This window comes from Physeter macrocephalus, chromosome 9, assembly GCF_002837175.3.
Source record: "Physeter macrocephalus isolate SW-GA chromosome 9, ASM283717v5, whole genome shotgun sequence".
Lineage (NCBI taxonomy): Eukaryota > Metazoa > Chordata > Mammalia > Artiodactyla > Physeteridae > Physeter > Physeter macrocephalus.
The window spans coordinates 58,102,767-58,130,197 of record NC_041222.1 but is presented as its reverse complement, the minus strand read 5'-3'; the positions used below and the strand labels follow the sequence as shown (position 1 = coordinate 58,130,197).

At 36.4% G+C, this 27,431-nt stretch overlaps 1 protein-coding gene across 1 annotated transcript in view; it reads right to left on the bottom strand.

Annotated features, from left to right (window-relative positions):
• Nucleotides 1-27,431, bottom strand: part of CCDC171 (coiled-coil domain containing 171) — a 341,681-nt gene that overhangs the window by 45,383 nt on the left and 268,867 nt on the right. The window contains exon 26 of the mRNA XM_028494006.2: nt 2,903-3,055. Within this exon, the coding sequence (XP_028349807.1) occupies nt 2,903-3,055 (153 nt within the window). The remainder of the gene's footprint in view (nt 1-2,902; nt 3,056-27,431) is intronic.

The following is a 27,431-nucleotide window of genomic DNA, read 5'->3' as shown; positions in this document are numbered from 1 at the left end:
CAATGCTCTGTGGTGACCTAAATGGGAAGGAAATCCAAAAAGGAGGGGATATATGTATATGTATAACTGATTCACTTTGTTATAAAGCAGAAACTAACACACCATTGTAAAGCAATTATACTCCAATAAAAATGTTAAAAAAAAAAAAGACTTCTCACTAGACCTCCCAACATCTCTATTAGAGAGTAGTATCATTATCCTCATTTTACAGATGAAAACCTGAGACCCAAGCCACCTGATTAGCAACTGACAGAAGTTGAATCGGAACCCAGATATATCTGACTTGTATGACAAGTCAGATATACTATTAATTGGTTAACCCAGTATCTCTTCATTCCTCATTCCCTTGTCCCTTGACTCATTATAGCTCAAGGTGGCCACACAACCCATTTCCAGCTGATGGAATATAAGTGGAAATATGTTTGGAACTTCCTTGGAAGGCTTTTTCTCTTTTAAATATATAAACATTTAAATATACATTTAATATCTGTTATCTATTAAATTTATATTAAAATTTCTAAATATTTAAAAAATAAATGTATGGTATAAATACTTAAATATTTTCTAAATGGAAAGCCTTGCAATGCTTTATCATATATATAAAACAGGTATTGTTGGGCCATCCCATTCCTCTGACTTGAATGTGATCCCAAATCCTAGAGCTGGCTTCCATTTTATGACAATCAGGGAGTGGCAGAGAAATTACAGAGAAGCTGAACCACTAAACCAATGACAATAGCCACCTACTTCTAGACTTTTTGCTGTATGAGAAAAAAAACTGTCTTAAACATGTTACTCAAATTTTCTGTTATTTACACTTGACTATACTTCTAATGGACGTAATTCCAAAGCCCATGCTCTTATCTACCAAACTATATCACCTCTCATCTATGAAATTAAAAGATTAAACTTTCTCAGAGTTCTTAAGTAGTTCAAGTTAGAAAATGCGTATTTAAATGTCTTGAATAATAGAAATTAGTATACACATTTATTATTGTTTTCAAAACAGTGATTCTCAACTAAGGGAAGAGACTGGAGAGCATATATCCCATAGAAACATGGGATTAGGCAGCACTGTCCTAGAAGGACACATTAGAATCTCATGGGGAAAATTTTCACATTACACACATTCCCTTTTGAGAATCACTGCCACAGTGAACCTCCTCTTACTAATAAAATGATGAGCATATCCTGTAAATCTGTTCAGAAGGTTGACAAGTGGAGCTTTATTATGATAGTGGGGGATATTAAGCACACCTCCATTAAGACATCAATAGCTTAATAATTGGTAAAAAAATTTTTGAACCCATGGGAAACAATCCCACCTTACCAAACTTTCTCAGAACATAAGCAATTATTTTTATATGAATAACAGTAATAAACAACCAATAATGGTATGACCCAACAAAGCTGACATACTATAATGTAATAGTAACCAATGGGATCAGAGAGTTAGTAGGAAGAAATGTAAATGTGTTTCAGAGAAAGACTAGTATGAATTCCAAATACTTACTCAAATCTTTATAAAGGTTTCCTCTTCATTTTGATTTCTCTTATTTGAGGTCAAATTTACTACTCTCTCACTAAGAAATTAACAAAGTAATTTTAAAAACTGAACTCAACTGAATCTCATCTCAGGTCCCAAATAACTAGTTTGTTCATTTATTGGATTAGGTCCCAGTATGTTTCATTCAATAACCATTTGTTGAGTACCTACTGTGGGTCAGACTATTCTTGGCACTAGAGTGCCTTTACAGCTGTGAAGAAAATAACCAAAATTGCTTGTCCTTATGGAACTTATATTCTATGAGTGTAAGGAGCAAACAGACAAAAAGCAAATAAATAAAATACAATATATGTAAGTTGGTAAGTGCTATAGTGAAAAAAATAAAGCAAGGAAGGTAGAAGGTAGACAGGCAACATGGGGTGAGAATGAGACAGGGCTTGTGGGGTGGGGGAGGGTTAGTGGTTGCAGTTTTAAATACCATGGTCATAAAGCTTTCATTTGGGACGCTGACACTTGAGCTACGACCTGAAGGAGCTGAAGAACCAAACCACAACTATGCATCTATTTGCTTTAATGCTAACTCTTTTTCTGTTGAATATATCATTTGAAATTGGTCAATAGCTAAATGGCAAAATGATACTGTTTTTCCTTACAAGTCACCCAGATCCATTTTAATCAAACCAAAAAGGGAAAAAAGACATTCTAATTATTGGTAACCTTCTGAATCTCACTGTTGAGATATGTTGACATATCTGGCTTTTGAGGAGAAAGTTTAAATGTGTATTTCATTCCTTTATGTCACAAATATATTCATTTTTTGATACTCCCCAAACACGTATTTCAAATGTAGAAAATTTTGTTTAGTCTTCAATGAGCCCAAATTTCATCATGGGCTAAAATTTTAAGACATAAAATGACTGCTGAAACTGAATTTTAATCATATAGATGAATCACAACATGCATCTTTAGCTGGGCATGTATTATGGATAAGACTAGCTTTCTACAGAGAATAATCACATGTTCTAATTACCATTTTGGTTATACGCATAATTAATAATATTCTGTCTTAATGGGACACACTGAATCTTCAGACAGTTGCAAGCTTTAACTATGCATACTGCCAAATCCAACTGTCAGCTGCACTGCCGAACACAAAGGAATCTTGATGTAGTGTTTTAGCATTGATAACAATATGCATATCTTTATACATGATACAATGGAAAAATTAATTGCTTTTCTTCCTTCAAAATTTTCTCCACACCTAATAATTTTACGTTGCTTGATTGATCACTCACCCTAAATTATATATACTGGTGAGTGATCTTATGAACAACAAAAACATGAATGTAAATGTGACCCAAGATTCAAAGAAGAAAAAAATATTGTAGGACTTACTGATTGTAAACTTTCATTTTCACGTAAACAAGCTGTGTGAAGTTCTGATTTCAAGGTTGCAATGTGACTTCGATGAGATGTCATTTCCTTTTCTAATGTAGCAATTCTAGTGCTTGCAAGCTGGTAGACATCCACGAAACTTTTAATCATAGCCTTAAGAAATAAAAATAATGCCACATACAGTTCAAATAAAGCTGTCCCCAAAGGAGAATTTCCATAATTTGAAAGCAAAATCATTAAAATTTTAAAATAAACAATTTTTCATCCTCCTTTAAAATAGTAAAGCTAAACCTCACATTTTATATTGAGAACCGTGACTATTTTAAGAAAGTTTGGGAGAAAATAATTGAGACTTTTTTCCAGAATATTTATTTAAATAAGGTGTACTTTGATCTATTGTGCTTAAAATTTAGAATGCAGTTTTTAAAGATGGCACACTTATTACCTTTGTAAAGGTAAATTCAAGTTGCAATTTGACCTAAATTTCAATCTTGTACGCGGGCCTCTCACTGTTCGGGCCTCTCCTGTTGCGGAGCACAGGCTCCGGACGCGCAGGCTCAGCGGCCATGGCTCACGGACCTAGCCACTCCGCGGCATGTGGGATCTTCCCGGACCGGGGCACGAACCCGTGTCCCCTGCATTGGCAGGTGGGCTCCCAACCACTGCGCCACCAGGGAAGCCCCTAAATTTCAATCTTAAGACACACAACAGATGGATATATAAGCAAGATATTTCAAAATGAGCTCAGTAAAATTTTCAAACCACCTAGAAAACAAATGTTTTGAAACAAAAGGAGCTGAACTAATCCTATGATTTTTTAAGAGTAAATAATATGATTCTTATATTGTAAGAAAAGCATAATTATTTTCATTCATAAAACAGAGGAACACCCTTGCATTACACTGGATATAATAAATTAAATAACATAAGCAAGTGCTGGTAAGTTTTTCTCTTCCCTAAGTAGTGTAATATTTGGGAGAATTGTTGGGCCTCTGTATCACAGTTTAATCATATTTTGTAGACTTTTGCTTCTAAAGCAAGCTGTAGTGAATTTTAAGTCCAAGAATACTATTACACCTTTGAAAGACTAAAAAGTCTTTCAAAATACTTCAAATACAGTAAAGTAATATCAAACATTTCAAAGACATATTCAAATATAATTTTATGTTATTTACAAGAAAACCATGTTCCAACTGCAGCCACAACTTAGAACAATGGTAGACAGTCTGAAAATTTCCAAATTATATTCAATCTGAAGAGTCTGGTTTGAGAGAGCTTTAAGAAACTAGATATTTGGGCAATTCTGAATGCATATGAAATAATCTGGTGAACAAAAAGTAAGAAACAACATACACAATATCTGAGAAACAGAAGTAGGTGAGTTATTTGTAGTTAAAAGAAAATTCATAGCTTTTTGCCTAACAAATTCCTATTTGCCCTCAAAAACCCAGTTCAGAAACCACCTCTTTAAAGAAGGTTCTTTTGAGCCCAAAGGCAGTGTTAACTTCTATTCTGGTTCTCTGTGGGTCCCTCATCCTTGCTTCTACTATTGCATTTATTGCTTTGGCAGAAATGCATTAGTTTACATGTTTATAGTCACTACACTAAGGAGCTACCTAGGCCAGATATTCTGTCAAATCTAATAATCTCTGTATCTTCAGGGATGGCTTGAATGACTGACAGGAAGGAAGGAAGGAAGGAAGGAAGGAAGGAAGGAAAGGAGGGAGGGAATGGAGGGAGGGGAGGGAGGGAAGGAGGGAGGGAGGAAGGGAGGGGAGAGAGAGAGACTGGAAAAGATGAAAAGCCACATTAGTCATATTCAGTTTGGCAAAAAATACCTTATAGAAAAGGATGAAGATACTTGGGAAAATATAACCTTAACACTCTAGTGAATAAAGTACTACCCATACTTTATTCAAAGTCGAAAAAAGAAGCAAAAGCATAGCTGTAGGCATAAAAAAATAAAGTACACAAAAGTTCATTCTATTACTCAACACTAAATAAGCATGGTACAACCTCATGTTTGGGAACATCTCACATGTCCTAACATTCCTTACCTTGAATCATTTCAAAGTAAGCTGAGGGCTAATACTAACACAAAATATGTCCCTGGGTTTCAAAAGTAGATAAAAATCAGAAATTATAAAATCATATCTGTTTCTTCCTACACCGAGTCTCTCTCTACTTCTGTAAATTCATTTATCTCCTCCACTGAGATGGTGGACCAAGAATCACAAGTCTTATTTTTTTCTGGTTCTCATGCTGCCACTTACTTAGCTTTATCTTGTTGGGCAATGCCATGTCATGTCTCTGAGCCTCCACCTCCTCCCTCCATAAAATGGGAAGAAAAGTCAATTTTTTTGCTTATTTCTAAAACTGTTGTGAGGATCAGATAGTTAAAAATCTAATACAAAGTCATTCTCTTAACCCTTCAGCTACATTGCATCTAATATAAAAAAGCCCTCTAAAAATGGGAAGCTAGTAAATTTCATTGTAGTATTACCATTGTTCTATTTTTAAATTCTCCACTAAGATCTTAATGAGACAATCTGTGATAGGTGGCTTGCATACATGTGTTCCTGTTATATAAGGACCTAAAGTGCATAAAATGCATGAAAATTTACATAAAGGCCTTATTTAATAAAAAGAAGAAAGTACTCTTCTATCAATAATAGGCTCCTGCATTATTATCTCAATGTAAGTCATAATAGAACTGGCCTCTAACATATAAAAAATTTCAACATTTAAAAAGTTGTCCTATTTCTTAAATTTGGAGAAACACATTTCATGAATTGTCACATACATGATATTCTAAAAGGAATTATAATATAAAAGGCATTCCTTCAAATCTCTTTTTTAAAAAATAAAATATTTTTTGAGAAGTTATATCTGAATTTTTATGTGATGGATGGAACAAAAGTCATAATTATTTTGGCTCCTTCCTTGATCTGCTTTTAATAACTAAATTCTAATATTCAGTGCAGTATTAAGAGAAACCACATATTACTTCTTTATAATATTAAAAAGAATAAAATAATAATCTACATTTTGCTTAGGATTTAGAGTCTTAAGCATTTAAAATCTTTAAAGCAGTATTTGAGAAATGAAAGCAATTTTCTATAACACTTACTGTATAGGATATTTTTTTCAGAGCAGCAAAGGTAAGGTAATCAATACAGAAAGTATGTTTCATGGAACTAGTGTAAGTAAAATATACTACATGCTTCTAAAATGAAAACCTCCTTCAGAACTGAAAGGTAGGGAGGAGTGTCAGTGAAATCGCAAAGCTATTCAAAGAATTCACAGCTCTTCTGAAGAATAAAGAATGTTAACTTCCAGTATTAAAAAGTGATTCAAACTATGTTATAAAGGATGCCAGTGAAAAATCCAACTCTTTAATACAAAAGAAAGGTGCCAGCTTGGTAGAAGAAATGGAAATGACAGCTGGAATCAAGTGAGGGGGTGCGAGGAGGAGGGAGTGAGCATCTCATGACCTCTCTATCAATCTCCTGAAGTCTAGCGCTATACAATACCCCTCACTCCTGTATTAAAACATCACACCTTTTTACATTAGGAAACAATGACAAAGCAGCATGATACTGTGAAAAGCAAGTCCAGCACTTGAGAATTTATCCCATGTCATCTTTGGCCCTTGGGATTTTGACTATACCATGCAGTGAGATATGAATCTCAGTAGGGTTTATCTAGTTATATGAGGAACAGAACAAAAAACAGTTTCTGGACAAAAATAGCCTTTTGTTTTAGACATAATCTATTGTGTTTATAATCAGCATAACAAGATGAGAAAGTTCAAACATATAAAATTCCACATCCTATCTATTTCAAGGAAAAGCACAAGTGTTTTAGAATACAAAAAATTCTGAGATACAAACAGGTGACTGTCACTTAAGGACTAGTATATTATTTATATAATTTGTTATGTACATATTATATAGTTTAGACTGACTTCAAAATTGGACTTCAGGAAAAGTAGGAGCCTTGGGAAGCTGATGTTAGGAGAAGGAGCAATTAGTGGAAAATGTCATAAGGCCTAGATGCCAACAAAATAGTAAATTTTCTATTTATATTTTTGAGTAAGTAATTGGGAAGCAAAAACCTCTGACATTTACTTTAAATTTTGTAATTATGGATATACTTCATTTCTATATACTATATAAAGTAAGTATACCATGTAAAATAGATATACCAGATATACCAAATATGTGAAATATAATAAATCCCCATAATATGGGGAAAATGATTCCTACCTTACAAAGATTTTGTGGGGATTAAATGAATATTAATTCATGAAAAGACCTTAACTATCTGTACACAGTAAACACTCAGGTAAATGTTAGCTATAATAATGACAACGATATCAAATTAGGAAAATTACTATTTTAACTCATAAAAGAAAGATTCAATATTTCTGAGGGGTTTTATTGGACATAAGTATTTTAATTATTCTACATATTGAATATATTAAAATTCTTTCAAAAATAAAGAATTTTAGAGGCTAATGAATATTTACTTCCTAACAACAAAATGTCCCATTGATAGTAAAAGTTACTATTTAAAGAACAAAATAATGCCATTTGCAGTGACATGGATGGACCAAGATATGGTCATACTGAGTGAAGTCAGAAAGAGAAAGACAAATATCATACGATATCACTTATATGTGGAATCTAAAAAAAGGGTACAAATGAACTTAACTACAAAATAGAAATAGAATTACAGATGTAGAAAACAAACTTATGGTTACCAGGGGGTAATGGGAGGCGAGGGATAAATTGGGAGGTTGGGATTGACATATACACACTATTATATATAAAATAGATAACTAATAAGGACTTACTGTATAGCCCAGGGAACTCTACTCAATACTCTCTGATGGCCTATATGGGAAACGAATCTAAAAAAGAGTGGGTATATGTATATGCATAACTGATTCACTTTGCTGTACACCTGAAACTAACACAACATTGTAAATCAACTGTACCCTAGTAAAAATTTTTTTTAATTAAAAAAATAATTTTAAAATAATAAAATAAAGTTACTATTTAAGATGTCTTTCCTATGAATGAAAGTCTTAGAATGATAACATTCTCATAGTTTTTAGTATCAAATTTTATTCCTTGGCACCTGGAATTAAAGGAAAATTATTTTCTTCATTATCACAAAATTACTCTGTAAGGTTGCTCATTTAGTTGACTTACTTTCATTCCAATATTTTATAAATGTAGGGATACAGCAGAGAATGAGGGTTAAAGGGTCTCTTACTAGTAGTCTGCAAATAGCAAGTATGTCCTCCAGTCAAGAGCCAGTCTAAGATCTGGAAATGGACTGTTTACTTTGGATGTTTGGTTTCTGGTCCTGGCCCTAAATACTATTCACCATGACATTCCAGTACAAAGTTACGTAGGAAAGACTCAATCAGGATGGCAGACTGCCATCCACCTCCTTGCTTTACCACACAGAGTTGCATGTGTATGTGTGTATATGTGTGTGTGCATGCATGTGCAGGCATCAAAGCTGATAAGAATGCTTTCAGCTGACAAGAATTCTGAGGAATCAATAAAGAAGAGAAAGTAGAAGGGGCCAGAAACAAAAGTTTAGAGAAACCCTATCCAAAAAACAAGCAAGAAAACACTTCTACAAAGGTGTAACCAAGTAGAAGTGTGCTTGAAACTAAGCATAAACAGTTATGAGAGGAGGGAGAGGGCCTTAACTTGGCTTTATCAGTAGCCCTGAAACCTCTTACTCTCAACAAAAAGTTATTACTAATGATTGTTAGTGAAAGAAATATGATTGGATATGCTTTACAATTTTAAAAATCTTGTATAACTTTTTGTGATACAGGTATCCCTGCTCTTCGAAAGTTTGCCTTATGCCACTTCACTTTCACGAAAGACCTGCATTTGTACCTGTTTTTGCTAACCGAAAGAAATCCGAAGAGGATTTTCGTTTTTACCAAAAAAGGCAAAAAGCAAAAATAGCGTTCACTGTTTGTTTTGCAGTGAGCCCTTTTGGATGCAGCGCTCACCCAGAGCAGTGAGAGTGGCCCCTCCAAGCTCCTTCCCCAGGAACTACTCTCAGCATCTCAGCACCAAGTCCACACAGCTTTGAACTGTGTCTGTGAGCATCTGTGCTTTGTCTCCATTTATTTTGTTCATCCATTAGCAAGATGGGGCCTAGGGTAACTGCTCCTTCACTAAACGCCATTTCACCTATGACAGGTTTTATAGGAATGCTCTGCTTTTGGATAGTGGGGAAACCTGTTTGGAAGTCTAATACTGAATTCTCACCCTGACCACTCCCGTGACATGGTAAATAGGGAAGATGCACTTGGTGAAAGTACACCACTGGTTGTGTTTATTAAATCATGACATGCATGTTTCAATCCTATCAATCAAGTAAATGAAGTTTTATTTGGAATTTTGGCTAAAATATTTCCAACTTCCCTGAATTAATCAACTGTACTTTAAACTAATATATGTCCTGTTTTTAAATTTTTAACAAAAATTCAAACACATTTTTTGGTTAAAAATTTTTGCTTCTGAACTTTTTATGTGTATACACATATATGAATTTTTATAGATTTAGATCAATTTTAGAAAAATTCCAAAATTCTGGAAACACTTCCAAACAACTATTTTCATAATGCTCCATAAAACTCCTTCAATAAAGCAGTTCATTTTTTAAAAAACTTCTTGTGACAGAATGTGTTTTGTCTTGGCTTCTTTAAGAAAAAATTTATAGATAGAATGCTTTTGATAGCCACTTGCCATCAAAGAAAAGGTCTACAGATTTGGAACCCTTTTCTTTATGTTACAGAAAAGTACATAATTCACACTCAAGTTCAAGAGTAATTTGAATCACTTTGTCATAAGAAAAACAGCAAACCTTATATAGAAGATTTTAAAGACTACCTCTTATCTCATTGTAAACTACTGTAAAGACTACACTATGAAAAATAATTTAATCCATAAATTACTTAACCATACAGGGTACATAAGAGTTCGTGGTGAAATACAAAGAAAGTAAATAAACAAGTGAGGACACCATTCTCAGCCCTGCTGCACTGTAGAATCCTTCCACCTTTTCCCAAAATACCTAACAGGAAATATTAATGTCTAAAAAATGGACCAAGTGATGACACCAGTGCTAATCCATATCAAAGAATAAAAATTTTATCTCTCTTACTTTATTAAAAAAAAGGGAGAGTCCATTGTCTTGCATACCCACTGGGATGTATTCAGTCCCCAAAGTGAGTTAAAATGGAAAAAAAAATGGAGACTTCCATATATAGATTTTATTTTATATTCTATTTAGTTCTTTTAATACACTACATTTTTTAGAGCAGTTTCAGGTTCACAGAAAAATTGAGTGGGAAGTACATAAATTTCCCATATACCCCCTGCCCCTACACACCCAAAAACATCCCACACCAGAGTGGTACATTTGTTACCATCAGTGAACCTATGCTGACACATCATCACCCAAAACCCATAGCTTGCATTTGTGTTGACTCTTGGTGGTGTACAATCTATTGGTTTGGACAAATGTATAATGACATGTACCCAGCATGGTAGTATCACACAGAAGAGTTTCAGTACCCTAAAAATTATCTGTGCCTACTCATTCTTCCCTCCTCCCCAACCCCTGGCAATCACTGATCTTTTTACTGTCTCCATAGTTTTTATATTAACTTTTTAATCTTTCTTTTAAAAACCTTTTAAAATCATACCTTTAAAATATTCTATTTTTTTGTTTTATGTTATAGAGCTTATTTAACAATAACACAAGTATACAATTTATAAAGGTATAAATATACATACATACATATATTGGAGATACTGGTTCAAAAATAAAAGTAAGCAATCAACAAGTATGGAGAGCACTCCTCTGCATCACAGGGTGACTGAGCTAGGCAGCTCTTCCCCTACTGGTATGAAGGAGAGTGGCAACAGCTGTGTTTGTGCCCACAAACCAAAACAGAGAGTGGCCTAGAGTCAGAAGGGCACAAGTTGCTGGAGAGGGTGTGAAAAAAAGGGAACCCTCCTACCCTGTTGGTGAGAATGTAAATTGGTACAGCCACTATGGAGAACAGTATGGAGGATCCTAAAAAAACTAAAAATAGAGCTACCATATGATCCAGCAATCCCACTCATGGGCCTATATCTGGAGAAAACCATAATTCAAAAAGATACATGCAGGCGTCAAGATGGTGGTGTGGGAAGAGGCTGAGTTAGCGTCTCCCCACAACTAGGGTGCTTGTCAGCTGCTGGTGGGGGACCCTGACACCCAAGGAGATGGAAGGAACCCCCAAGTGAACCAGTCACTCAAGTCCAGGAAGCACAGAGAGTCCCATACAGGATAAACACTAGGAAAAATACACAAAGACAAATATTAATCAAACTAACAGAAATAAAATTCAAAAAAAAATATTAAAAGCAGCAAGGGAAAAACAAAAAAATAACATACAAAAGAATCCCCATAAGGTTATCAGCTGATTTTTCAGCAGAAACTCTGCAGGCCAGAAGGGAGTGGCAGGATATCCTTAAAGTGATGAAAGAGAAAAAGCTCCAACCAAGATTACTCTACCCAGCAAGGGTCTCATTCAGATTCTACAGAGAAATCAAAAGCTTTTCAGACAAGCAAAAGCTAAGAAAACTCAGCACCACCAAACCAGCTTTACAACAAATGCTAAAGAAACTTCTCTAGGCAGGAAACACAAGAGAAGAAAAAGACCCACAAAAAAAACCCCGAAACAATTAAGAAAATGGTAACAGCAACATACATATTGATAATAATCTTGAATGTAAATGGATTAAATGCCCCAACTAAAAGACACAGACTGGCTGAACGGATACAAAAACAAGACCCATATATATGCTGTCTACAAGAGACCCACTTCAGACGTAGGGACACATACAGACTGAAAATGAAGGGATGGAAAAATATATTCCACGCAAACAAATCAAAAGAAAGCTGGAGTAGCAATACTCGTGTCAGATAAAATAGACTTTAAAATAAAGACTGTTACAAGAGATAAGGAGGGACACTACATAATGATCAAAGGATCAATCCAAGAAGAAGATATAACAATTATAAATGTTTATGCACCCAACATAGGAGCACCTCAATACATAAGTCAAATGCTAACAACCATGAAACGAGAAATCGAAAGTAACACAATAATAGTAGGGGATTTAACACCCTACTTACACCAATGGACAGATCATCCAAACAGAAAATAAATAAGGAAACACAAGCTTTAAACGACACAATACACCAGATAGATTTAATTGATATTTATAGAACTTTCCACCCAAAAGTGGCAGAATACACTTTCTTCTCAAGTGCACATGGAACGTTATCCAGGATAGATCACATCTTGGGTCACAAATCAAGACTTGGAAAATTTAAGAAGACTGAAATTGTATCAAGCATCTTTTCTGACTACAACGCTATGAGACTGGAAATCAATTACAGGAAAAAAAAACTGTAAAAAACACAAATACATGGTGGCGAAACAGTGAACTACTAAATAATCAAGAGATCACTGAAGAAATCAAAGAAGAAATTAAAAAATATACAGAAGCAAACGACAATGAAAACATGACGACCCAAAACCTATGCGACACCGCAAAAGCAGTTCTAAGAGGGAAGTTTATAGCAATTCAATCTCACCTCAAGAAACAGGAAAAATCTCAAATAAACAATCTAACACTACACTTAAAACAACTAGACAAAGAAGAACAAAGAAAACCCAAAGTCAGTAGAAGGAAAGAAATCATAAAGATCAGAGCAGAAATAAATGAAATAGAAATGAAGAAAACAAGAGCAAAGATCAATAAAACTAAAAGCTGGTTCTTTGAGAAGATAAACAAAATTGATAAACCCTTAGCCAGACTCATCAAGAAAAAAAGGAAGAGGACTCAAATCAATAAAATTAGAAATGAAAAAGGAGAAATCACAACTGATACCAGAGAAATACAAATGATTATAAGAGACTACTACAAACAACTATATGCCAATAAAATGGACAACCATGAAGGAATGGACAAATTCTTGGAAGGGTACAATTTTCCAAGACTGAGCCAGGAAGAACTACAAAATATAAACAGACCTATCACAAGTAATGAAATTGAAACTGTAATAAAAAATCTTCCAACAAACAAAAGTCCAGGACCAGATGGCTTCACAGGCGAGTTCTATCAAACATTTAGAGAAGAGCTAACACCTATCTATCTCAAGCTCTTCCAAAAACTTGTGGAGGGAGGAACACTCCCAAACTCGTTCAACGAAGCCACCATCACCCTGATACCAAAACCAGACAAAGATACCACGAAAAAAGAAAATTACAGACCAATATCACAGCCATGGCCGCTGAGCCTGCGCGTCCGGAGCCTGTGCTCCGCAATGGGAGAGGCCACAACAGTGAGAGGCCCGCGTACTGCAAACAAACAAAAAAAGCTGGCAAGGGAACAGAGAAACTGGATCTCTCATACATCCTGGTGAGAATGAAGAACGGTACAGCCATTCTAGAAAACAGTTTGGCAGTTTCTTAAAAAACTAAGCATCCACTTACATATGGCCTACCAATCACATTTCTGAACATTTATCCTAGAGATCATAGCTTCATATGTAATAGCTAAAAATCAGAAACAATGAAAATGTCCTTCAATAGATGAATGGTTAAACAAATTATGCACATCCATACCATGGATACTAGTCAGGAACATAAAGGAACAAACTATTGATAGATGCAACAACTTGGATGGAACTCAAGGGCATCATGCTGAGTGAAAAAAGAGTCAACCTCAAAATGCCACATTCTGTAGGACTGCATTTATGTATTCTTGAAATAACAGAATTATAGAGACAAAATATTTAGTGGTTACCAGGGATTAGGGCTGATTTTGGGGGAGGGGTTGATATGTCTATAAAGTGGTTAGCTGAGGAAGATCTTTGTGGTGATGTAATAGCACTGTATCTTGATCACGGTGGTTGACTACACGAATACACACGTGATAAAATGTCATAGAACTATACATACACATTGTGGCAATGTCAATTTTCTGGTTTTAATTGTCCTAAAGTTATGTAAGATGTAACATTGGGGGGAAATGGGTGAAGGGTACATGGGGATTTCTTTCCTCTGTACTATTTTTTTTTTTTTTTTTTTTTTGCGGTACGCAGGCTTCTCATTGTTGTGGCCTCTCCCGTTGCAGAGCACAGGCTCCGGACGCGCAGGCTCAGCGGCCACGGCTCACGGGCCCAGCCGCTCCGCAGCACGTGGGATCCTCCCAGACCAGGACACAAACCCGCGTCCCCTGCATTGGCAGGCGGACCCTCAACCACTGCGCCACCAGGGAAGCCCCCCTCTGTACTATTTTTGTAACTTCTTGTGAAGCTGCAATTATTTCAAAATAAAAAGGAGAGAAAAGTGTGTGTGTGTGTGTGTGTGTGTGTGTGTGTGTGTGGTATGCTAACATTTAACTAAAAAGAGGATATATATACATATCTACATATATTTTAGAAACAAACTTTTTTTGAAGTTTAAATGGTAGCTATTTATCTGGCAAAGGCCTGGACTAGACTAACCTGTCTCCTGCCCCTAACTCCTAGACTCCTTTATACAGATACTTGGATTAAACAACCTAGCTTATCACACTCAACCTGACAGAGTGTCAGACAACTGTCTATATTTGCTCACTGACTGGCAAAGCAGTGCCAGAAGGAGCCATAGTAGAGCCTGAGGCATCAAAGAAGTCAATGCAATCTGACTCAGCGCAATATGCACTCAGCCCAACTCTCCACTCAAAGTCAACCCCACATCTGCCTCAAAGTAGCCCAAAGAGGGAGGTGAACCCACGCTCTACCACCAGAATCACCAAATGCGTTGGAATGTATGGGAGTCAGTAAAGCCTAGGCTTGACCAAATCTTTCCCCAAGGTGCTCTCACTTCCTCTAGAGTCCCATTCTCCAAGGCTTACCAGAACCCCAGTTTTAACAACAACAATTACTATGTGCCAGACACCACCATTATGAGCTTTGCATATTTTTCCAGTTCTGGCAATAATCCTGTAGGACTCATATCATCTCTATTTTACAGAACAAGAAACTAAGGCTCAGTGATGCTAAGTACATTACGCAAGGTCCCCTAGCTAATAAAGAAAGGAACTAGGTTTCGAATCCATGTCTGTCCAATTCCAAAGCCTATGCTTATCCCATGTGTTGCAAGCTTTCCAGTTTGCTTTGGACTGGTTTAGTGTTTTTTTTGCTTTGTTTGTTTTGGCTATCTATCATACAAAGTTTCTCAGTTAAATCAGCAGAATTAATCTAGGCTTTCCAAGTTTCACAAAATTATGCAGATAGTCTATCACAACACTCATTTTTGTCAATTTAATTCATGTTTTCTCCTCTACTGACTGAAAAGGGTACAAAAGCAAAGCCCTCTTGAATTTTGCTATGAAACCAAGATTTTCAAAGATCTCAAACTCATTAATAATTATTATACTACATTGACTCTGAGCTACCAATTTTTGCTTATGTAATGGAAATATGTATTTCAAGCAAAAGAACTTCAGATGATATTTTCTTGGGGACTTCATTCATTCTGTAGAATGAGTTCAATAAACATTTCTAACAAATTAATGAATCTCTATACTATCCAAATATGTCACATAACTTCTATACTTCCTCCAAAGCATCTTTTGATTCTAGAAAAATGTAATATGAAAGAAGGTTGTGGGATTATTTTAATGAGAAAAAAATTAAGATTACAAATTATGGCAACTTTCCTATTATCCACACAATAGAAGATTACTTTAAAAAAAAAGAGAAAATTTGGAAAACAACTTCTAGTGAGTTTAGTTGACTTATATACATAAAATGACAATGTGCTGTGCATCTCTCAGCAGCCTGACTTAAGGATTCAATAACATCAGTAAAGGACTTTACAAGCAAAATAAGACAGTGATATCCCAAATCCTACCCACACAGGATTAGCTCATGACTCAAATTCTCATTCTGAATGAGATCTAGGCATATTAGATTTATGTACAGAAGGGAAGGGATTCCAAGGAATTATATTTTCATTTTTTGTACTAAGACTGGGGGAGGCCTTTATCTTGCCATATCTGAAAATCTTCCTGGCAGAAAAATGACCTTTCCTTTATGTAGAAACTAGAATTTTGGTAAACCTGGTTTTCTTCCCTCTCTGTCTCATACAAGATGTTTTCCCATTCCTGGGGAGCCTACTTTTGACCATCAATGTGCTAGGGGTTTGTGTGCATGTACTGGAATTACTATGTTTCCTTTAGAGACTGGTCTGGGGCACTGATATCCACTTAAGATTGTGTACTCCTATTTATTTAGTAGAGGGAATGGTTAAAATCATGTGTAACTAGATACTTAATGTAATATGCACACAGATACTGAAATGTTTTTTAGTGATGATGGTGACAATGATAAGGATAGTAAATGCATCAAGTAATTAAATAAAAGAAAAAAATTTTTTTTGCAAATGCACAACCTCCTTAAGTCAAGCACAACTAAAGACAAACAGCATAAATTGACTTAATGTGGTGCTGCATATAGTTCAGGTATGCTTTTGTTGGTGTTATTTTATATAAGAAAAAGAGAAGCAAAGTTCATTTTCTCCTTTTCGCCATTTGAAGGGGCCCTGGACTTGACTTACCCCAACACTCAAAATTTTTACTGGCACCACTTTGATGGGTGTAAATATTGTAGCTTTTCAGGTATGAGAAGGAGCCTCATGGGAAACCATATTCAGCAGAGTTGCAGAATACTTTTGTAGCAGATTTTTTTAAATGATGTTTTCTTTGTATCGTGTTTAGACTCTCAACTTCTTTTCTGGCCTGCACTCAACCATGGCATATACAACTTAAATGTGCCAAAAACAAGACCAATTCTTTTTCAAATATTTTATTTCCAACCCGAATTAAGGCCAATTTGAGGCTAAATGCAGCATCTAGATTGATAGTGATTACTACTCTTATTACGCTAAAAGTTAATGTAAAGAAAGACCAAAAGGATAAGAAATGACATGTTGGTTTCCTATAAGAACGTGAAAAAGAGACCATCAAAATAATCAGAGAATGAAATAAAGTTCCTCTTGGAAACTACTGCATATGGACATATAATAATATATATGTCCATAATATAATAATAATAATAAGGACTATCATAGTAATAGCAATAATAAATTCCCTTACCTTAGGGACTTAAAATTTTAAGTAATATACAAAATGCTCATTATATAGGTAAATTATAGAATTTATTAATGTGTTGCAAAACAAGTCCTGACAAACTGAGAATAGTTTAGTTAGTGAGTAACACAGAAATAATTGTGGGTCATAGGAAACCATGAAGAAACTTAACTTCACTACTTTAGCTCTCCATCAGAAAAAATATATATATTATTATAGTTACCATTTCTTGGGAACCTACTATGTCTTGACATCATTGTGAGTTTTACCATGGAGATTTATTAGCCTGCTTTAGATTCTACTGACATATAGATAAGACTTAGTATGGTATGAGTGTAAAAAGGAATATTTTGATTTAATGTAATGGTGTGAGCTGGAATTCAGGAAGTCTGGCTTTGTCCAAATGTTAAAACCATAACATCTGGCACTGATATGTGGAAATGTTTATATAAACTTTTGATAACTAAGAGTATATTCCTTGGAGATCACTGTTACTTTGACTATTCTCTAATTCTTATCAAGTAATAGATACACCTTTGCAGGATAATTTAGACTCCTCATGAAAAAGAAGGGCACTTTCTTGCTACATTAAATAAAGTATATGAAAATCTGAGCATGGTCTGTTTTCTGTGGCAAACATGCATAATCTCTAATCTTTACACTGTCCTTGCAAAACAGGAATTACTTAGCACAATTTTACATATAAAACTACTGATGTTCAGAGTCCATAAATAACTTTCTTAAGGGCACATTGCTAACAATGTGAAAACTGAAAATCAGTTCATCTGATTCCAGGCTCCTTGCTCCTTTCTTTTATATGCACACAGCTCTGCCTCTTAAAAAGCCCACAACAGAGAAAACTCCAGTTCATTAGTTAATGTACTCAACAAATATTATTGAGCACCTATTATGTTCCAGGTGCTGAAAATACAGTGCTAAAGACCAAGCCCTGCTCTCATGGGTCTTACATTCTAGTTAGGGGAGGATAACAGACAAATACATTAGGTCATGTGCTATGGAGGAAAATAAAGCAGGGTCAGGGCTATAAAGTGTGAAGCGGGAAGGGAGGCTAGTTTAGTTAGTGATGAGAGAAGGCTTCCATGAGATGACATTGAAACAAAAACATGAATGAAGTGAAGGACTGAGCCTCATGAAGATCTGGTGTGAGGCACACCAAGTAAAGGGACCAGCAAGCACAAGGCCTCCGAAATGGGACTGTGCCTGCTGTGTTCAGTTACAGCAAAAAGGCCAGTATTGCTACACATTCATTGCTATAGACTCAGTGAGTGAGGCGGAGACCACTGGGAGATGGAAGTTGCAGAGTCAGGCCCAAGTCGTGAAGAGCCCACGGGCAACATGAGACGGTTGGAGTTTATTTTAAGGTTGATGGGAAGCCATTTAGCTGTATGTGAAGAAAGGAGGCAAGTGCTGATTCCCATTTGTTAAGTTGGGGCAATAATACATTTTAAAATTTCATACTGAAACTGAGTGGATAAAACACTAATAGAGGAGATTATCTCCTCCAAAAAGACAGAACTCTTCTTCCTTAAAACACTGTTTTTCAGGAGGATGTAAAACGAGGTTAGTGATACATTCAGGCCCTTTCCCAATCTTCACACTCCACAAAGGCTCATAGCCTGCATGTTGACCCTTGACAGTCCCTGTATGAGTGCTTGTTTTGTTCCTCTTGTATTAGGAACTAACATTTGGGGTTCTTTTTTGTAAACTCCTCCTCCCTGAAGGTATATTCATCCTCTGTCATTTCAGTCATCTGTCAAGCACAGGGCTGGATACAGAGCAGGAATTCCATACTTACTTGTTAAGACTGACAATTAACTACATGTAAGATGGTATGGTTTTTCATTTTAGAGTTAGTGAGACCTTCAATTTCTGTAATAATGTGGACAATATTGAGAGTGCCTATTTATCCAAATTCAAAAGCTATCTGGAACTTAACAAAGGGCACCTTATATTCCAATAATCTCTCTCTGATTGACACTTTTTAGAGACCAAAGTGATAACCAGCACTCCCCATTTGTCTGTTCCATAATCAACCAACAAAGATCCAACTGCTTTAATCAAATTTGAGCAGTGTAACAAAAACACAACCTAATTTTGATCTTTTGTGGGTTCAGTATGCAATTTTTTTAAGGAGTGGTGTTAATACAAAAAGAAAAGTTATAGAAATAAATTACTTACAGGGCTGAGAGCTAGTTGCTCACAATCAAAGAAATCCAGTATCTCAAAACCAATAGCTTTCAGAAAGTGCACTTGATCTAAGCTACTGATAAAGAGTAAATACGTTAACATACACACACACACACAATGTTGAACACTTATCTTTCCTCCTTTCACATAAAACTGTTAGCTTTATGAATCTCAGCAAAGGACATCTATTAGTGTCTTTACGTCAATTTGTACGAAGATGCTAAAAAGCCACTTAGTTGGAATTATAAGAATTTAATGCACTTGTTTGTGGTTTAATTAAATGCAATATGAACAATTTTCAATATACCTAAAGAAAAGCAATCAGTAAAGAGAGAGAGAAAAAATTTTATGAGCTCTTTATTAAGAGCTAATCTTTTATTACCATGATCCCATTCTGATTCTGATATATATCAAATTGGTTTGGGAATCTACATGCTTCAGTCAGGGTTATCATCCTCAAATAACTCCTAAAGTTTCTATTCTATGACAAAATTCATTGAAGTATATTAAACTATATCACTCCGAAAAAATAGTTACTATATTGTTTTAAGGACAAATTGGTTCTAAGGTGCTTTCTGATTTCAACTAAATCAATGAATTTATTTTTTGTACATTATGAAGGAACAAACAATAAGAAATCCAGCAGAGACTATAATTTATTCACAATACCACTGAGCTTAATTAACTGAAAAGAATCCTACCAATCATTTAGTTCTACCCTTGTTTGCAGATGAGACAATCCCATAGATGTCACTGCTGCAGAGCTACCGAGAAGCTCAGGCTCAAACTCCAGATATTTCCCATCTGTATTTCCTGACAGTAACATTTTACATGAAAGGGGATTTTTAACTGTATAACCTTCAAGGCCCACTCAAATGCCACCTCCTCTATGAAGCCTCTCCTAATCTTCCCAGCAAGAACGAATTTCATTCTCCTCTAAAGCGCAGGCTATGGTACTTTATCTATGTCTCTCCTACAGCCATCATTTTTTTTTCCCTCTCATTTCAATCTCAAATTTCATATTCCCTCTAGAAAGATTTTTGAGTCACCACTGTATCCTAGAGCACAGCACGATGCCTTGTTCTTGGCAGGTGCTCAATACATCATTGGATGATGTTAGCCATACCCAAATCTATATGATTGAAAGAGCTGACCATTTAATTATTTAAAGCCAATTTACTGGTTTGAATTGGTCTCTAAATACTCTCAAAAATATATAAAGAACTCATACAACTCAGTAGCATAAAAACAAATATTCCAATTAAAAATGGGCAAAGGATCTGAATAGAATTTTTCCAAAAACACATACAAATGGCCAACAGGCACATGAAAAGGAACTCAATATCACTAGTCAAGAGGGAAGTGCGAATCAAAGCCACAATGAGATATTACCTCGCACCTTTTAGAACAGTTATCATCAAATCAAAAAGACAAAAGATAGCAAATGCTGGTGAGGGTGTGGAGAAAAGGAAACCCTTGTGCACTGTTAGTGGGATTGTAAATTGGTACAGCAACTGTGGAAAACAGTATAAAGATTCCGCCCAAAATGAAAAATGATCCAGCATTTCCACTTCTGGGACCATATCCGAAAGAAACAAAAACACTATGTCAAAGAGATATCTGCACCCCTATGTTCACAGCAGCATTATTTACAATAGCCAAGACATGAAAACAACCTAAGTGTTGATCAACAGATGAATGGATAAAGAAGTCTTTATATATATGTATATATACGTGTGTGTGTGTGTGTGTGTGTGTGTGTGTGTATATATATATGTGTGTATATATATATATACGTGTGTATATATATATATATATATATCAGCCATTACAAAAACAAAAAGAAACTCCTGCCATTTGTGACAACATGGATGGACCTTGAGGGTAATATGCTACGTGAAACAAGTCACACAGAGAAACACAAATACTGTCTGATCTCACTTAAATTAGGAATTTTTTTAAAAACTCAGGAAAAAAGAGATCAGATTTATGGTTACCAGAGGTAGGAGATGAGGAGAGAGGGGACTAGATGAAGGTAGGGTGGTCAAAAGATACAAACTTCCAGGTGTAAGGTAAATAAGTTCTAGGGATGTAATGTACGACATGATGACTATAGTTTACATTGCTGTGTGGTAGATTTGAAAGTTGTCAAGAGAGTAAACCCAAAGTTCTCATCACAAGGAGAAAAACTTTTTTTTTCTTTTTTTTTTTGTATATGAGATGATGGATGTTAACTAATTGCGGCAATCGTTTCACAACACTACATGTAAGTCAAATTATGCTGTACACCTTAAACTTATACAGTGCTGTATGTCAATTATATCTCAATAAAACTGGAAAAAATAAAAAAATAAAGCTATAACCAATCCAATAAATCAATAAATACTCTCAAATGATATTTCCATTTTCCCTCTATAGAATAACTAGATAACTTTGACTCAAAGGCCACCCTGGGGCTTCCCTGATGGCACAGTGGTTAAGAATCCACCTGCCAATGCAGGGGACACGGGTTCAAGCCCCGGTGCGGGAAGATCACGCATTCCGTGGAGCAACTAAGCCCGTGAGCCACAACTACTGAGCCCACGTCCCACAAGTACTGAAGCCCACGCGCCTAGAGCCCGTGCTCTGCAACAAGAGAAGCCACCACAATGAGAAGCCCGTGCACCGCAATGAAGAACAGCCCCTGCTCGCCGCAACTAGGGAAAGCCCACGCGCAGCAATGAAGACCCAATGCAGCCAAAAATAAATAAATAAATTGATTAAAAAACAAAACGACAAAGGCCGTCCTGGTTGCTAAGACTCCTCGCTCCCAGTTACCTCGCCCTCCTTACCTAGAGTGTGCCTAGACTCTAGGAAAGCCGGTTTCTTCAGATTCTTCAAGAGTCTGCATTACCTTAGCCAGTGGGAACAAATTAGAAGGATATGCAAGAAAAGATAAGCAGTTTATGTGACCAGGAATTTCATCCATTCCGCTTTCAGAATATAAAAAGGAAGGGGCCTTGAAAGAATGTCTCAGGAGACTCCTACGCACATGGAACTGAAACATGCCTTTAGTTTCCAAACATGATCAGACTTGCGCAAAGTAAAGCCTATTAGAGCCATATCTGATTAGCCTATAACACAATTGTTGAAGTCTCTGAGTTTTTAGGGGGCACAAACTACACATGATTCCTTTAAGGCTCAAAATATAAAGCACGAGATACCAGCTATTAAATTCAAATTTCACTCAAGAATACATGCCACAGGCCCAATGTGCCTCACTATAAGAAAAACACAAGTCTTGCATTGAAGCAGTAATATGTGTTATTTTGGTGGGAAATGGTTTATAATGTTGATACAGTTCCCACAATCCCAATCTGAAACCTCAGAACGAGATGTGTTTTGGAGCTCGGGATTTTTAGGATTTTGGAAATATGGAGCATATACCGTATATTAACACTCTAGTTGGGATGTGGGGCAACACAGTCTAATCAAATACATTCTACAGCAAAACCTTGGAATGATCACACTGAGGGGGATAAGCTGAGCCACAGCTCTTCTCAGGCTTTGTCACAAAATTAGTTCAGGTCAAGTTTTGCCTCTGAGTTACCAGTTTTCAGAGCATTTTACTGCTACCTACCACTCAGTGCTAAAGAGAAATCATTTAACCTCTTCATGTGCTGTAATCAAAAACTTGGTAATAACGTGAGACACCCAAAACTTTCAAAGAATCCCTTCTCACTGAAGAAGAACCATAACATTCCTCAACTCACACACACTGTCTCAATAGTAATAATCTCAACTGCTATCTTTTGAGGGCTTTGTGTAAGTCCCCACGCTAAGTGTCTCATAAAGATTCTTTTTTTCTATTGTTTCCCATGACATAACTTAATAAATATACAAGGTGAAGCTGCATATTTTATTTTAATCATGATTTCCTTCTCAATTTTAGAAGGATTAAAAACATGGAGTTTCTTCTTCTAAATTTTACATGTTGTAGGTAAATCATTCTACCAGATAATCATTCAACCAAAGACCTAAGGTTTGAGGACTTTTTTAAGCCTTATTTGCAAATATACAACATGGGCCTCTTTTAAATATGTCACAGATAACACTTGGGCTTATGATATGCCGCTTTGCTAAACCTCCTACCACTGGCACAGAACCCAGGAGCTTTCTTCACCTTAGGGCTCTGTTTTCTATGTTGCCCTTTTAATCCTAATGAAGTTATGCCAAGTCAGGTTCATTGTGATTGATATGCATTATAAAATATACTCTGGACAAAAACATTGCTCTGCAACACAGAAGCAATGTCATACACTCCACAGAGAAAATCTACCTGGGGTCTGTGGGGTGAAATAGCCCTCACTCAGAAGAGATATTAAGAGATTAGTATTTCACAGTTTCCTCAGCGAGTTACTTAAGTTAGTCTTCCCCACAAAAGTTACACCTCTTTTTAATCAGCACTATGAAATTTTTGGCCATTGAAAGAAAAAAAAAGAAGCTACTAGCACTTTACTAGAAGGCTCTGAAACTGAAAAGCATTTAAAGCTTCAAAATTACCCTATGTTTCATTGGTGACTTAATATACAGCACTTAAACAACCTCAGATAAAATATTTTTTAAACCATGATTCTGACAACTCCAAGTTTAAGTAAGTGGGGAGAGGAAGATTTACTATAATTTGAAAAAGATTTAAGATCACTTTTAGTTCTCTTTTTCAATTCAATCTTCTGTCTCTTTCTGTCCCTCTGTCTGTCTGTCTCTACCTACACACACCCCCACCACACACACATACACTCTTGTGACTGATAATAGTCTGTTTAATAAAACTTAAGGCATCTGTGGAATCATTACAGGAAATTACTTTTTCGTTTTTTTTTTTTTTTTGGTACGCGGGCCTCTCACTGCTGTGGCCTCTCCCTTTGTGGAGCACAGGCTCCAGACGCGCAGGCTCAGCGGCCATGGCTCACGGGCCCAGCCGCTCTGCGGCATGTGGGATCTTCCCAGACCGGGGCACGAACCCGTGTCCCCTGCATCGGCAGGCGGACTCTCAACCACTGCGCCACCAGGGAAGCCCAGGAAATTACTTTTGTACCTAGTTTTAGACTGAATGATTTACTGCATTTCCCTTAATCCTTAAGTTGCATATTCATTGCTGTATTTTCCTCTAAACGCTGTCACTTAAATTGTCATGTAGAATAGGGCAAATCAGGGTCAGTTTATATAAGCGGCATCAATCTGAAGAACTTCATTGGTCTTTATTTCAAGGCATTATGCAAAGAAAACTGACATTAAGAGAACCTTAACTGACAGCAAATGAAATCAATCAGCAAATCACTAAGCCATAATAAACTCACTCAATTTGTAGATAACCCTTCCTTTCCCAGGTCTTCACCTAGGCAGTCCATCAAACACCGTTTTTTGTCCAAGTAGCTAAAATGAAGAGCAATTCTGCTGTAGTCCTTGAAAGTTCAAGTGCTCACAGGCTTCATTCTCTCAGTAATAAGCATTAAAAGGTATTATCGAGTAGGGTTATACTTAAATAGGCTTCAAAAATGAAAAAAAAAAAGAGAAAGGGTCAAGTTTGGGATTTAGTTTTTGCTTCTTAACATTAATGGCAAAGAAATGATGTTCATGTCATTCAGCAGCTTTTCTGCTTTGAGCTACCTAGAACTGAAAATTGTAACTAAAAATAAAATGCTCTGTACTTTCATACGTTTTGTGCTTTTGTTTCTTTGTTTTTAACTAGGTGTGTCTCAAACATTTCACATACAGGCAAATATTGTCACCTTTTCAGAGTTGGAATTTGAAGTCCAAAAAAAAAATCAAATGGTATAAATAAAGGCAACAAAATGAGTTAAAAGGACATATGAAGACAGTAGTAATGCTTGAATTACTTTAAAAAATAATTATCCAAATAGAAGTATATGGTGGGCATTCACCAAAGTGTTAGCAATGGCTTTATACTGAGCTGTAAGAAAACACTAGAGTTGTGGAACATTTTGTTCTTTTTATTGCACATATTGCTATTAAAGTGAAACCTGTATCAAACAGGTCATCAGTCAAAAGTCTCCAAGAGTCAAAACACTAAAACATTCCTTAACATACTTAGGTTACTTTCCTGAAACACAGGCCTGTTTGCAGTTCAGTCCAACATAATTTTTATTAATTTAGCATTTTACAATATAAAAAGCATCTTATCTCTCTTGATCTCCCCACATTACATTATCTCACCTGATCTCCCACAACCCCGTGAGTGAAAGCAAGACAGGCTTCACCACCTCCATTTAAAGATGAGGAAATAGGGGGCTCAAGGCTGTTGAGTGACCTGCCAAGGTGGTTACATTACAGAGCCGGGACTTCAATCCAGGCATTCTGACTCTCCACGTAGGCTTTCTCCAATACTACATTGCTTGCCTCTTTCCCCAACAGACAGAGTTATTTTATCTCTTCCAAATTCCCATTCTGATCAACATAATGTTTCCAGCAAACTCAATGACATTCAGAAAATTGCACAGATTCATGGTTGCCAACTCCCCCATCATCTGATTTACTTGCTTTTCTTTTAGAAGGGCAAAAATCTCATCCTGAGATTGAAAACTAAGCGAGTCTACACCTGATCAAGGAATGTTTATAAGCCAAATATTTAAAGGAAAACAATTTAAAAACTACCTATTAGTGCTGTTTAATTTCCAAAGTTTTTTCATCCATGTTATGTGATCCTCACAACTGCCCCAAGATGCAGCAGGGCAAGTATCATCATCTTCATGATACAGATGACAAGGTGATGCACCAGAAGAATTAAGGGCCGAAAGCTCACAGACAGTGATTCTGGGATAAAACTGCAGTTGCACTCAGCACCACAAGGATGATAATTCATATTCATCCTTCACAAGAAAGGACAATGTTGTTTTCCATGAGAAAAAGACAACAACTGGATAAAATAATAAGAATTCCTGTTACCTGTGTAATTTGTGTCTACGGGTAAAGGATTCCATCTGTTCTGTGGCTAATCCTATTACTTTCTGGTAAAGTTGTATAACCTCTTCAACCTTCTGTGATAGTGACTCTGCTATGACTTTATTTTCTTCCAAATTATTCTTCCTTATAATAAACAAAGGAAGAAATGATTTTTAAAAACTAGAAAAAAAAGACTTTATTTTAAATAATTCCTACCAGATTTTACTTAGTGTCAGTTCAGATCACTGATGCCAGGTCACTCCCACAGGGAATAATTCGTGAATATTTTCAGCTGAGTTAAGGAGTAGGGAGTCGCTAGATTCCTCAGTATAAGATTCTGTGTAGCAGAAGCTTTATACAGATCCATTTCCTTGCCCTCATATATCATCCTGTCATTTTCAAAAGGCAAAGAGAGATTAAAGTCCCAACAGGAAAACAAAACAAAACTGTTGTTTCAGACCACCACTAACCTGAAATAAAACCCATGATGCAAGATGTAAAATGTCCCATCAGCTAAACATTAAAAAAAAAAAAAAACTTTTTAGCACTCCTAGCCTTAACAGATTTTTTTTTTTTTTAGAAATCTTAGCTATCACTTAAGGCCCAAGATTATGTTTTAACGACAGATACAAAGAAAAATACGGTTGTTTTTTTTTTGCTGTACGTGGGCCTCTCACTGCCGTGGCCTCTCCTGTTGCAGAGCACAGGCTCCGGACGCACAGGCTCAGCGGCCATGGCTCACGGGCCCAGCCGCTCCGCGGCAGGTGGGATCATCCCGGACCGGGGCACGAACCCGTGTCCCCTGCATCGGCAGGCGGACTCTCAACCACTGCGCCACCAGGGAAGCCCTACACGTCTTTTGAAATAAAATATGGGGATTAAGAAAATAATGGTAGCATATATCACCTGGTAAAATATCTGGACCAAAAAGCATAATTCTACATTTTTACTCTCAAGATTCTGCCCTGGGCTTCCCTGGTGGCGCGGTGGTTGGGAGTCCGCCTGCCGATGCAGGGGACGCGGGTTCGTGCCCCGGTCCGGGAGGATCCCGCGTGCCGCGGAGCGGCTGGGCCTGTGAGCCATGGCTGCTGGGCCTGCGCGTCCGGAGCCTGTGCTCCGCGACGGGAGAGCCCACG